At 63.8% G+C, this 13,488-nt stretch overlaps 1 protein-coding gene across 1 annotated transcript in view; it reads right to left on the bottom strand.

Annotated features, from left to right (window-relative positions):
* TNXB (tenascin XB) overlaps positions 1-11,675 on the bottom strand; it is a 72,650-nt gene extending 60,975 nt beyond the window's left edge. The window contains exons 1-10 of the mRNA XM_054030594.1: positions 11,275-11,675; positions 10,047-10,159; positions 9,545-9,698; positions 9,026-9,301; positions 7,425-8,162; positions 6,642-6,974; positions 4,899-5,189; positions 3,518-3,799; positions 1,924-2,217; positions 123-416 (exon numbers count right to left, since the gene is read on the bottom strand). Coding sequence (XP_053886569.1) covers positions 123-416; positions 1,924-2,217; positions 3,518-3,799; positions 4,899-5,189; positions 6,642-6,974; positions 7,425-8,162; positions 9,026-9,301; positions 9,545-9,698; positions 10,047-10,049 — 2,665 coding nt within the window. The 5' untranslated portion in view covers positions 10,050-10,159; positions 11,275-11,675. The remainder of the gene's footprint in view (positions 1-122; positions 417-1,923; positions 2,218-3,517; positions 3,800-4,898; positions 5,190-6,641; positions 6,975-7,424; positions 8,163-9,025; positions 9,302-9,544; positions 9,699-10,046; positions 10,160-11,274) is intronic.
* Positions 11,676-13,488: the final 1,813 nt, after the last annotated feature.

The raw sequence follows: 13,488 nt of genomic DNA, 5'->3' as shown, positions 1-13,488 counted from the left end.
ATGCAGGACTCTTGGAAGCATCTTCTTCAGAACGTCCTGGGCCAGTGTTCGGCATCCATGTCACACTGGAAAGCAGAGGGGGCGGAAGGGGAAGGAGCTGCGCCCCTGGAGCAGCCGCTGACCTGTGACAGCGTCGGTGGAGACGGGGCCGAGGCGCTTGCGGCCGGAGATGCCGTAGAGGTTGAACTTGTATCTGTGGGAGGGAGCCAGGTTGGTTACAGTGACCGTGCGGGATCCCCCGTCCATGGGCAGCGCCTGGAGTTTGCCCTCCACGTCCTTGTACTGGAGGAGGAAGGAGTCAAAGTCCCCGGTCTGGACGGTCCAGGAGAGCAAAGTGGAGTTGTGGGTGACATCAGAGGCCGAGAGCTCCCCCAGGCTGGGCTGGAAGGTGAGTTCCTGCACCCGCGGCTCCTTGGCTGGAACAAAGAGGTGGGTTAGGGCATGGCTGGATTAGGGTGGCTGACCAGGTCCTTGGGGGGCCGGGCAGTTCCTGCCCAGAGGGGATCAGCAGAGAAGATTAGTGGGACAAGGGCGCAGGGAGCCCCAGAGACCAGCCCCAGGACAGAGCTGCATCCTGCTGTGGGAAGGAGAGCTGGGGACACACAAATGGACCGGCCATGTCTGCAAAGAGGATCCCACATTCCCAGGTTCCCCGTGGCCATCACACCTCCCTGGAGGGGTCGGCCCAGATCAACCGGCACAAACCTCAGTGAGAGCTGGGCTGAGAGAGGATGGATCGAAGAACAAATGAGAGGGAAAGAGAAGGGCATGAACTAAAGTCACCAACGTCAATGGATAGATCCCCATTGACACCCACCCATCCCCAACCACTCCTCCATCCATCCCTGTACGCACCCATTCATCCACCTGTCCAAGCATGCATCACCACCCCCAACCCACCCATTGTTCTGCTGCTGGCAGAAGAGTTACACATACACATCTACCCGTGCATTCCCAAAAACACCCATCCACCCCCATCCATATCTGCCCACCCTTCCATCTGTCCATCCCGCCATACACCCCCATACATATCTACCCACCCTTCCGTCTGTCCATCCTGCCATACACCCCCATCCATATCTACCCACCCTTCCATCTGTCCATCCATCCATCCACCCCCATACATATCTGCCCACCCTTCCATCTGTCCATCCATCCATCCATCCATCCACCCCTATACATATCTACCCACCCTTCCATCTGTCCATCCATCCATCCATCCACCCCCATACATATCTACCCACCCTCCATCTGTCCATCCATCCATACACCCCCATACATATCTAACCACCCTTCCATCTGTCCATCCATCCATACATCCACCCCCATACATAACTACCCACCCTTCCGTCTGTCCATCCATACATCCACTCCCATTCATATCTACCCACCCTTCTGTCTGTACATCAATTCGTTCACCCCCATACATATCTACCCACCCTTCCGTCTGTCCATCTACCGACCCCCATGCATGTCTACTGAGCCTTCTGTCCATCCATTCATCCACCCCCATATATATCTGCACACTTGCCTGTTCATCCATCCCCATACACATCCATTCCTCTATGTACTCATCGATGACCATCCCCTCCATCCATCCATTCACTCCTTTAGACACCCATCCATGTACCTATCTCTTCATCCATCAGTTCCCATACACATCATTCCATTCACTCAACCTGCCCCATGCACACCGATCCAGCTGTCTGTCTGTCTATGCATACATACGGACATACATACGTACACCCATGACCATCCATTCTCCTATCTATCCATTGAATGGCCGGCAATCTGGTTGTGGATGCAGGACTCTTGGAAGCATCTTCTTCAGAACGTCCTGGGCCAGTGTTCGGCATCCATGTCACACTGGAAAGCAGAGGGGGCGGGAGGGGAAGGAGCTGCGCTCCTGGAGCAGCTGCTGACCTGTGACGATGTCGGTGGAGACGGGGCCGAGGCGTTTGCGGCCGGAGATGCCGTAGAGGTTGAACTTGTATCTGCGGGAAGGTGCCAGGTTGGTTACAGTGACCGTGCGGGATCCCCCGTCCATGGGCAGAGCCTGGAGTTTGCCCTCCGCGTCCTTGTACTGGAGGAGGAAGGAGTCAAAGTCCCCGGTCTGGACGGTCCAGGAGAGCAGAGTGGAGTTGTGGGTGATGTCAGAGGCCGAGAGCTCCCCCAGGCTGGGCTGGAAGGTGAGTTCCTGCACCCGCGGCTCCTTGGCTGGAACAAAGAGGTGGGTTAGGGCATGGCTGGATTAGGGTGGCTGACCAGGTCCTTGGGGGGCCGGGCAGTTCCTGCCCAGAGGGGATCAGCAGGGAAGATTAGTGGGAAGAGGGCGCAGGGAGCCCCAGAGACTAGCCCCAGGACAGAGCTGCATCTGCTGCTGGGAAGGAGAGCTGGGGACACACAAATGGACCGGCCATGTCTGCAAAGAGGATCCCACATTCCCCGTGGCCATCACACCCCCCTGGAGGGTTTGGCCCAGATCAACCGGCACAAACCTCAGGGAGAGTTGGGCTGAGAGAGGATGGATCGAAGAACAAATGAGAGGGAAAGAGAAGGGCATGAACTAAAGTCACCAACGTCAATGGATAGATCCCCATTGACACCCACCCATCTCCAACCACTCCTCCATCCATCCCTGTACGCACCCATCCATCCACCTGTCCAAGCATGCATCACCACCCCCAACCCACCCATTGTTGCTACTGGAGCCACCTGGCAAAAGTGTTACACATACACATCTACCCGTGCATTCCCCAAAACACCCATCCACCCCCATCCATATCTACCCACCCTTCCATCTGTCTGTCCATACATCCACCCTCATACATATCCATCCACCCTTCCTTCTGTCCATCCCTCCATCCTCCCCCATACATATCTACCCACCCTTTCGTCTGTCCATCCATCCATCCACCCCAATACATATCTACCCACCCTTCCATCTGTCCATCAATTCATCCACCCCCATACATATCTAACCATCCTTCCATCCCTCTGTCCATCCAACCACCCCCATACATAGCTATGCACCCTACCATCTGTCCGTCCATCCATCCACTCCCAGACTTCCATCAGTCCATCCATCCATCCATGTAGACATCCATCCATGTACCTAACTGTTCATCCATCTGTTCCCATACACATAAATCCATTTACCCAACCTGTCCCATGCACATTGATCCAGCTGTCTATCCATCCATACATCCACCCATCCCTATCTACTCTCTTCTCTCTGCCCATTGAATGGCCAGCAGTCTAGTTGTGGATGGACGGATGGACGGATGGATGGACGGACAGGTGAATGGATGAATGGATAGATGGACCCTCTCGTCCCTCTGCACTGCTTCCACACTCCAGTCCTTGCTGCTTTCACTTCTTTGCTCGTCCTCCTCTCTCATTTACTTGGAAGCATCTTCTTGGGAAAGTCCCAGCCCAGGGCTCGGTGTCCCCACCACACTGCAAAGCAAAAGGGGCAGGAGAGAAAGGGGCTGGTGCCCCAGGTCCAGTTGCTGACCTGTGACGGCGTCGGTGGAGACGGGGCCGAGGCGCTTGCGGCCGGAGACGCCGTAGAGGTTGAACTTGTATCTTTGGGAGGGGGCCAGATTGGTAACGGTGACTGTGCGGGATCCTCCATCCACGGGCAGTGCCTGGAGTTTGCCCTCCGCGTCCTTGTAGTGGAGGAGGAAGGAATCGAAGTCCCCGGCCTGGACGGTCCAGGAGAGCAGGGTGGAGTTGTGGGTGACCTCTGAGGCCGAGAGCTCCCCCAGGCTGGGCTGGGCGCCGGGTTCTGCTGGCGCTGGCAGGGAGAGGGCAGGAGAGATGGTCCCATCAGTTCTGGGTCAGGGTGGGGCCAAGGGTGTGGGGTGGGGGAAGGGTATTGGAGATGCCGTGGGGGGCAGTATTGCACCGAACCATCCCCAGGGTCTGAGGTTGGGGAGAGCAGTGAGGTGAGATCGCTGTGTATCTGCCCCTCATCTCTTTGCCATCTTTCCCATGCCATCGCTTCGGTTGTCTCCCTCCCATTGCTGCCGTTAACAATTCATCCCTTTTCCTTTCCCCCGCCACGCTCCCCACCGCCTGTCAGTGCCCGTCTTTCCGTCAGGCTCCGCCGTTCCCTGCCACTCTTCCTTGTCTGTGTCTCCTTCTTCTGTTTTCCTACGGGGCCTGCTCCTTGCTCCCTCCCCTGCCTGGGTTTCTCCCCCCCCCCGCCCCCAACACACTCTATCCATCACATGCCCACCCCGACATTCCCACCCCGTCCACCCCCAGCCCCCACCCCCATGAGGAGACATGTCACCAGACATGCTCCAGGGGGGCTGCAGGTGGGTACGGGGGGGAGGGATAGGGGAGGCTGCATGTGTGGTGTGCCTAGGTGTATGGGGGGGCGGCAGCTCGCTTTGCGCCTCCCATCCCGGGAGCCACCGGACCTGGCAGACAATTGTTATTTCAAACACCCTTGGCAAAGACTCCCAGCTGTCTCACCTCCACACTGCTTGGGGGGGTGGGGGGTGGGAAAGGGAGCCAGGACTCCTGGGTTCTCTCCCAGCTCTGGGAGGGGAGTGGGGGCTGGTGGGTCAGAGCTGGGGGGGCTGGGAGCCAGGACGCCTGGGTTCTCTCCCCAACTCTGGGAGGGGAGTGGGGGCTGGTGGGTTAGAGCGGGGGGGCTGGGAGCCAGGACTCCTGGGTTCTCTCCCCGGCTCTGGGAAGAGTGGGGTCTGGTGGGTTAGAGCGGGGGGGCTGGGAGCCAGGACTCCTGGGCGCTGCCCCCTAACACTGTGGAAGGAAAGCAGGCTGGTAGGCAAGTGCCGAGCTGGGCAGGGGACAGAGGAGGGGGCAGTTGGCGCCCCCCGGCTGGCAGGGAGCTGAGGCATGAGCCGCGCAGGGGGAGGTGGTACCTGTCCGGACTCTGGCTCTGAGTGGGGGTGAGAGCTGGCCGCGGTGCACCCCGTACAGCGTGACATTGTACTCGGTGCCAGGCCGCAGCCCCCCAACGCGGGTCGCCCGCTGGTCCGCCGGCACCTCAGCCTCCCGGGGCCCCATGCGCCCGGCCGCATCTTCGTAGCGCAGCAGGAAGGACTGGAACAGGCCCTTCCGCGCCCTCCACTGCAGCCCAAACCCATCGCTGGTCACGTTCCTGACTCCCAGGGCCCCCAGCTCGCTTGGCCCGGGGCCCCCGCCAAGGGGTGCTGCAAGAGAGAGAGGGCGTAACGCCGCAGTCAGGGTGCCTGGGCTCTCTGGGAGGGGGGTGTGACGTTATTGATATAATCTGGGACCGTATAGATCATTGTTGCAACCAAGGTCCTGTAGTGGCACCAAATCTTGTATAAAGGGGGTCAAATGGGGTGTCTAGGACAAGGTTATGGTTTACTGGTTATGATTATGCCGTCTGTATGTGTGTATCAGTTTTATGGTCGAAGTTATGAATATTGGCTCTATACTGTCTGTATGGCAAATTTATGCTATGCTTCTGGGTGACATCCCAGACAAGCTGAGATTAGCTCTGCCTAGCCTGCTTGATGGCCCATTAAGGACCATCAGCTATACAATGGACCCATTGAGAGAAGGCAGATACGCCTTGTACCTCAGCAAAGTATGCAGGGACTGGCCCATGTGACTCCAGACTCCATTTTGCTGTAATTTTCCACAGTAAGAACAAAGAGGTGTTCTTACACCTGGAAAAGACTATATAAGGCTGATGCCTCATCTCCATCTTGTCTTCAATCCTGCTTCATACCTCTGGAGGGACTTTGCTACAAACTGAAGCTCTGAACAAAGGACTGAATGACCCATCCCAACTGGGGATGTTCCAGAGACTTGATTTGAACCTGCAGTTTATTCCATCACTGCTGCAAGCCTGAACCAAGAACGTTGCCATTACTGTATGGAATTGATTCCATTTAACCAATTCTAACTCTCATCTCTATCTTTTTCCTTTTATGAATAAACCTTTAGATTTTAGATTGTAAAGGATTGGCAACAGCGTGATTTGTGGGTAAGATCTGATTTGTATATTGTCCTGGGTCTGGGGCTTGGTCCTTTGGGATCAGAAGAACCTTTTTCTTTTACTGGGGTATTGGTTTTCATAACCATTTGTCCCCGTACGAGTGGCACTGGTGGGAGTACTGGGAAACTGGAGTGTCTAAGGAGATTGCTTGTGAGACTTGCGGTTAGCCAGTGGGGTGAGACCGAAGTCCTCCTAGTCTGGCTGGTTTGGTTTGCCCTAGAGGTGGAAAAACCCCAGCCTTGGGCTGTAACTGCCCTGTTTGAGCAATTTGTCCTGAGTTGGCACTCTCAGTTGGGTTCCGCCAGAACCGCATTGTCACAGGGTTGATGTCATTGTCATTGATGGTTAGAGCAGGGGGCTGGGAGCCAGGACTCCTGGGTTCTCTCTCTAGCTCTGGGAGAGGAGTGGGGGCTGGTGGGTTAGAACAGGGGGGGGGCTGGGAGCCAGGACTCCGGGGTTCTATCTCTAGCTCTGGGAGGGGAGTGGGGGCTAGTGGGTAGAGTGGGGGGGCAGCTAGGAGCCAGGACTCCTGGGTTGTCCAAGGTGTCCATATAGCCCTGCAAAGACTGTCTGTAAGGCTGGGTGCAGGATCCCGCGGAGGAAGGCTGGCTGGAGGAAGGGACGGGAGTGTTACCTGTCGACACGCTGGTGGTGATGGGCTCTGAGATGGTCCCGTCAGGTGCCACCCCCCGCAGCTCCACCTCGTATTCGGTGCCGGGGCTCAGCTGGGTGACGATCACACTCCTCTTCCCCCCAGGCACCTGGGTCTGCCCGGGGGGCACCCGGGAGCCGGGCTCCCGGTACCGCAGCAGGAAGTGCTGGAAGGTGCCAGTCGTCGCCGTCCAGGTGACGCGGAACCGGTCGGGGGCGACGTCTGTCACGACCAGGTCCCCTGGGGGTGGCCCAGGGTGGGAGAAGCTGGGCGTGGGGGGCTCTGGGGGCTGCTCGGTGCCAGATGCCTCTGGAGCTGGGGGGAGGGCATGAAAGGGTGAAAGGGAGCTCCCTAAAGGGGACAGGCCCCTGCCCCATTCCCCACCCCCCTGAGCCAGCCAGTCCCTGCCCTGGGGCCGGGTGGGAGCCAGTGCCCCCTAGAGGGGACAGGCCCCTGCCCCATTCCCCGCTGAGTCCGTGGCATGGGGCCTATAGTGGGTGGAAGCCAAACCAGCTGCAGAAGAAATGGGGGGTTAATGCCACAGGAGAGAGGGAGGGAAGGGGACGGAGGGAGCGGGGTGGAGTCGACCCGTCTGATGGCCATGCCAGGCCCGTGGGCAGAAGCCAGCAGCCTGTGGGAGAGAGGAGGGCAGAACCGAGGGGGTTAGCGCCAGCGGGTGCATCAGTGAACAGCCAAGGCAGGGGCGTGGCTGGTTACTGAGCCAGAGGAGGTGAGCCCCCCGCGTCAGACCCCGCCCAGCGCTACCTGTGGAGGTGACAAAGGAATAGGACCTGGACAGCCGACCCTGGACCAGGTGGTGGATCTCCACCTGGTAGGTGGTGCCGGGCGCCAGGCCGTGGAGCCGAACTGCCGTGGCGTCGCCGGGAACCACCAGCTCCCGCGCTCCTCCGCTGTCGCCCGCCCGCCAGTAGCGGACCACCACGCGCTCCGCGTGGCCATGCATGCCCTCCAGGGAGACCACAATGGCGCCGGGGGAGCGGGCCACCACTGCTGGCTTGGCGTGGCCCCTGGGCCCCGTGTCCAAGTCGGGGGAGCCCTCTGAGAAGACACCGCCCTCCTTCCCGGCTATCTGGAAGCGGCCGGCGGGCCCCTTGGTGGGTGCCATGGCCCCGAGCTCCTTCGAATGCTGGCCCAGCCCCACGTAGACCATCTCCTGTTCCTCCCGGGACTTCCTCTGCACCAGATAGAGGTAGATGGTCTTGGCCACGGTGGCGATGGTTTGGTTGCCGCGGAGCGGGTAGCGTGTGGCACGGAGGTAACTTTCCAGGCGCTGCAGCAGGGTCCCGTTGTACCGGGACAGCTTGGCCGTCAGGTTCTGCGCCATGGTCCGGAAGAAGAGCTGGCTGGGGAGCGAGGAGGCGTTGGCCGGGGTGGGCCGGGAGCCTGGCTTCCCCGCGGGGCCAGGCGGCCGGAGACGGGGCACTGAGAGGCGCGTGGGCTCTGGGTGCAGCCGGCCAGGCGGGGGCAGGGTGGGCATCGGCGCTGCCAGGAGCAAATATTGGTGCAATTAGGGGATCCCATTCCTTGCCCCTCTGGGCCAGCCTGTCCCCCACCCTGGGGTGGATCAGAGCCGGTGCCCCCTAGAGGGGAAAGGCCCCTGCCCCATTCCCCACCCCCCTAAGCCAGCCAGTCCCTGCCCTGGGGGAGATGGCACCCCCTGGAGGGGAAATGCCCCGTATTCCCCATCCGGTGCCTGTGAGCTAGCTGCGAAGAAGAGAGAAGGGAAGAGAACTGGGTTAGTCCGACCCCCCGCGTGGCTCCGTGACCTGCGGATCCTAAATGGATGGGGAGACAGGTGGTGAGTCGGGGGTGGGTGGGAGAGGGAGGCGCTGGATCCGACTGGGCTCCCGGGCAGCCCCGCTTTGGACAGAACGAACAAATCACTCGCTGTGGGAGAGAGGGAAAGAAAAACCCTGAGCAGAAGAGTGGGGAGAAGAGAATTAGAAACGTCTGGCTCCCTTATGGATGTACGGATGGACAGATGATGGACGACCAACTGGGCAGACGACTGGATGGATGGACGGACAGGTGGACAGATGGATGGACAGACGGACAGATGGACGGACAGATGGATGGATGGATGGATAGGTGGACGGACAGATGGACAGGTGGACGGACAGATGGATGGATGGATGGACAGGTGGACGGACAGATGGACGCACAGATGGATGGATGGATGGATGGACGGACGCTCTCGTCTCTCCACACTGCTCCCACACTCCAGTCCTTGCTGATTTCCCTCCTTCGCTCGTCCTCCTCTCTCATTTCCTTCTTCCCCGTCTCCCTCCCCTCCCCATCCCCTCCTGCCCCCGCCCCGCCCCTCTCCCCGGGCCCGTGGGACCCACCGGTGGTGGCGCTGGTGCTGGCGGGAGGGCTCTGCTCGGGGCCGCGGTGGGCGGTCAGGGTGAGGGTGTACTGGGTGGTGCTGCGGAGGCCAGTCAGGGTGAAGGTGGTGCGGTCGGGGGGCAGGGTCAGGCGGGCGGGGGGCTCGGTGCTGTCCTGCCCCACTGGGCCGTAGCGCAGGGTGTATCCGTCGGGCTGGGCAGCCGGAGGCTCCCAGCGCAGGCTCAGCGAGGTGTCCGTGGCCCCCGTGGGGCGCAGATCCCGGGGCGCGTCGATCCCTGGGGGGGGGGGGAAGAGGGGTGAGAGTGGGGAAGGGGGGCTCCTCCCCAGAGAACCCCCCTGTTTCCTAAACTTCCCCCTAAGATCCCCCTCCCCCCACAGGGCCCCCATGCCAAAGAGCCCCCCAGTAACAGCTCCCCTGGGCTCCCATCACAGCCCCCAAACCTCCTGCCCCCCAGCGCCCCCGGGACCCCCAGCGCTCCCCCCAGCAGCCCCACAGCTGCATCCCTCCCGCCACCTACGGGTGCGGACGCTCTGGGTGGTGGGGGGCCCGAGGCGCTGGTCCCGCTGGGCCCGGACGGTGACGCTGAATTCCTGGCCTGGGCCCAGCCCCGAGCGCTCGAAGGATGTGGCCGAGCCGGGCAGCTGCAGGGACACGGCGCCCTCGGGGTCACCCTGGGGGGAGAGAAAGAGGGGGTCAGGGGCTGGGGGACCCGCCCTCCCGCCCTCTCAGGCACCTCCCACTCCCAGGCCCCCAAACCACAGGGTCACGGCCCGCTGGGGGTCAGACGGGTCAGGGGCTGGGGGACCCCCCAGCTCTGTCTGCACCCCCCACCCATGCACCCCCACCCCCGCCTGACCCTCCCACCTTCCTTCCAATGCCCCCTCCCAGAAGTGAGGTTCCCCAGGGTGGGGGCCAAGGGGTCACACCCCTCCTCCCCCACTGACATCCCCTGCCCTCCAGGGCCCAGATCCAGGACCAGCCCCCGTGATTGACACCCCCCCTCCCCGGGACCCCATTACCATGGGAACAAGGTGAATTTCATATCCATCCACGTGGATCTTGGGGCGAGTCCACTGCAGGCGGAAGGAGCCCTCGTCCCGGCGCCCCACGCGCAGCGTCACGGCCGGGATCTCTGCGGGGACACAGGGGTGAGCGCCCCGAACCCCTTCCCTGCCTCCAGCCAGTCAGACCCCCACCCTGGGGCGGGCACCCCTAGAGGGGACAGGCCCCGAACCCCTTCCCTGCCCCCCGGAACCAGCCAGACCCCCGCCCTGGGGCTGGCGCCCCTAGAGGAGACAGGCCCCATGTCCCATTCCCTGCCCCTCTGAACCAGCCAGACCCCGCCCTGGGGCGGGCACCCCAGACGGGACAGGTCCCGTGTCCCATTCCCTGCCCCACAAGCCAGCCGCCCCCTGCCCCCGCCCCGTAGAGGGAAAAGGCCCCATGTCCCGGTCCCCGCCCAGGGCCTCCCCTCTCCGACCAGCCAGGCCTTTGATCTCGGTCCCGTCCGGGGCGGGGATGGAAAGCAAACACCGTGGGGAACAAGCGCGGCTCAGATCCCGGCCCCCCCGGCCCCGTGCCCCCCGGCCGGGATGAATGGGGCCGATTCTATAGGGGAACCGGAGCCGGAGGGGGCGCGGTGCCAAGGCTGATCTTGGCCAGCCCGGCTGCGGGGCGGGCGGCTCCTAACAGGGGGTCTCTGTGCCCTGGAACGGGACGTCCCAGCCAAGGGGGGCACCAGCTCCCATATAGATCTGGGGGGGAGCTCCCCCCCTTGGCCGTGGGTCAGGAGAGGATTAGGCAGCACAAAGGTCCTTCAGCTCGGAGCTCAGCACTGCCCCACACGGGGGGGGGCAAGGACAGCCCCCACCCACACCCACCTCAGGGATGGATGCCCAGAGATGTGGGGAGCAGCCACAGAGGGGGATTGTGGGTAGGGCGGTTGGGGAGGCCCAGAGCACTGTGGGTATGGTGGCCGGGGCGGCGCAGGGCATTGTGGGTAGGGTGGCCGGGGCGGCGCAGGGCATTGTGGGTACGGTGGCCGGGGTGGCGCAGGGCATTGTGGGTAGGGGGGGCCGGGGCGGCCCAGGGCATTGTGGGTAGGGTGGCCGGGGCGGCCCAGGGCATTGTGGGTAGGGGGGGCCGGGGCGGCCCAGGGCATTGTGGGTAGGGTAGCTGGGGCGGCGCAGGGCATTGTGGGTAGGGTAGCTGGGGCGGCGCAGGGCATTGTGGGTAGGGTGGCCGTACCTATGGTGCAGTCCTCGCCGGCGTAGCCGTCCTGGCAGTGGCACTCCCCGTGCCGGCACTCCCCGTGCCCCCCGCAATCCCCGGGGCAGGCGGGCTGGCTGCAGTCGGGCCCGGCGTAGCCGCGGTGGCAGGCGCACACCCCGTTCTTCAGGCAGCGCCCGCGCCCACTGCAATCGGCGGGGCAGGCCCGGGTGCCGCAGTCCGGGCCGGCGTAGCCGGGTCTGCAGAGGCAGCGCCCGTCCTGGCAGCGCCCGCGCCCGTGGCAGTCCCCGGGGCAGTCAGGCGTCTCGCAGGCCGGCCCCGAGTAGCCGGGGAAGCAGAGGCAGCGCCCGCCCTGGCAGCGGCCCTGGTCGTTGCAGTCGTCGGCGCAGACGGGCGTCTGGCAGCGGGCGCCGGCGAAGCCGGGGGGGCAGACGCAGCGTCCGGCCACGCACTCGCCCCGCCCTCCGCACCCCCCTGGGCACTGCGGCTCCGCGCAGGTGGGGCCACCCCAGCCCGGCTGGCACACACAGCCGCAGGTGGCCTGGTCGAAGGTGCCGTGCTGGCCGCAGAGGCTCTGGGTGTCCGTCTGGCCTGCGGCGGGGAGGGAAGGAGATGCGGCCGGGGTCAAACTGCAACCTGCCTGCCACCCACTGGGGAGCGCTGCCTGCCTGCCCCGGCCCTGCCCCCCCACCCCTGGCCCCGCCCCTTGGCGTATTCCTCGCTCCACCCCTTTTTGACACCCTCCCTGCTCCTTTGGCCCTGCCTCTCTCTGTTGCCCCTCCCACTGCTCCACCCTCCCCCCCGCTTCAGGTCCCCACCCCTTTCTATGGCCCCGCCCCATCCCACACTGGCTCTGCCCCTTTTTGACACCCGGCCCCCTCCTCTGACTCTGCCCAATATCGCTCCCTCCTGCCTCTTCCCCGTGCTCCCCCCCGTGTCCCCACCCCCCTCCCCATGTCCCCCCTCCTGATGGCCCCCACCCCCAGGTTCCCGTCAGCCCCCCAGTCTGACCTGTGCCAGCCTGGGCGGCGGTGGAGGAGGGGCAGCAGCCCTTGGCCCCACACTGCTCCCGCAGCGCCTGGACCTGGGCCTCCAGCGCCCGCAGCCGGCTCAGCGCCTCCCGCAGGGCCCCCGCCGTCGCCCCCCCCCCTCGCAGTCGCAGGCCGGGGGGGCAGGTTGATGCGGTGGGTGAAGACCACCTGCTCGTCCCCTTCAAGCGTGTGCTCGTAGAGCCGGGGGGGCTGCAGCTGGCTGTGGGGGGCCAGGGCCTCCTGCGGGGACTCGGGCCCCGCCCCCCCCGGCCCCCTCACCCGCCCCCCGGCGGATGCTGTAGATGTGGGAGAAGACGGTGGGGCGTTGGCGGGGGCCCGGCGGGGGTGGGGGGGAGGCCCCCCCTGCACCAGCAGCAGCAGGGACAACAGCAGCCAGGGCCCCATGGCGCGGCCGGAGGGGGGCGCAGACCTGGGGGGGGGGGAAGGCAGTTAGTGACAGGGGCACAGAGACCCCCAGGGACCCCCGAAGACCCCCCACGAGACCCTTCCCCTCTAGCGCCCAATTCCAACTCTGGCCAGAAACCCACCGCATGGGTCCAGGAGTCACAGGGGGAGAAACAACCAACCCACAAGCAAACCGCAACCAAATCCAGTCCTGGGACCCCCGGCACGGAGACAGGGCCCCCCAGCCACCCCCCAGCTCCCGGGACCCCCGGCACGGAGACAGGGCCCCCCAGCCACCCCCCAGCTCCTGGGACCCCTGGCCCCAAGACACGCCCCCCCCAGCCACCTCCCAGCCCCTTAGACAGCCTCCCTCCCCTGTGACCCCGGCACCAAGACACGATGCCCCCACCCTCACTATCTCCCAGCTCCTGGACCCCCCCCCCCAGTATCTCCCAGCCGCCGGCACCGAGACAGCCCACCCCCGCTATCGCCCAGCCCCGTGATCCGGAGGCAGGTGCCACAGCAGGACAGGTCCCCGTGGGACGCCAGGCCAGGGTTGGGGTCGGGGGCTGTGCTGGGGGGCAGCAGGGCCAGGATCTGGTGCTGGGATCCCAGGGTGGCCGGAGCTGCCTGGCTGTGGGGCAGGTGCAGGGACCCCACTGCCCCGCGGTGCCAGCTCCTGCAATAACAACCCGGATTCATGCTGCAAAAATGTGTCTGGAGCCGGGCCGGGGGAACGGGGCCAAGAGCGGAGCTTGGCGGGGAGCCGGGGGGAGCCGGGCGTGAGCGATACGAG

The sequence above is a fragment of the Malaclemys terrapin genome, chromosome 5 (assembly GCF_027887155.1).
Source record: "Malaclemys terrapin pileata isolate rMalTer1 chromosome 5, rMalTer1.hap1, whole genome shotgun sequence".
Lineage (NCBI taxonomy): Eukaryota > Metazoa > Chordata > Testudines > Emydidae > Malaclemys > Malaclemys terrapin.
The sequence above is the reverse complement of the archived record's forward strand: the minus strand, read 5'-3'. Positions and strand labels throughout refer to the sequence as shown.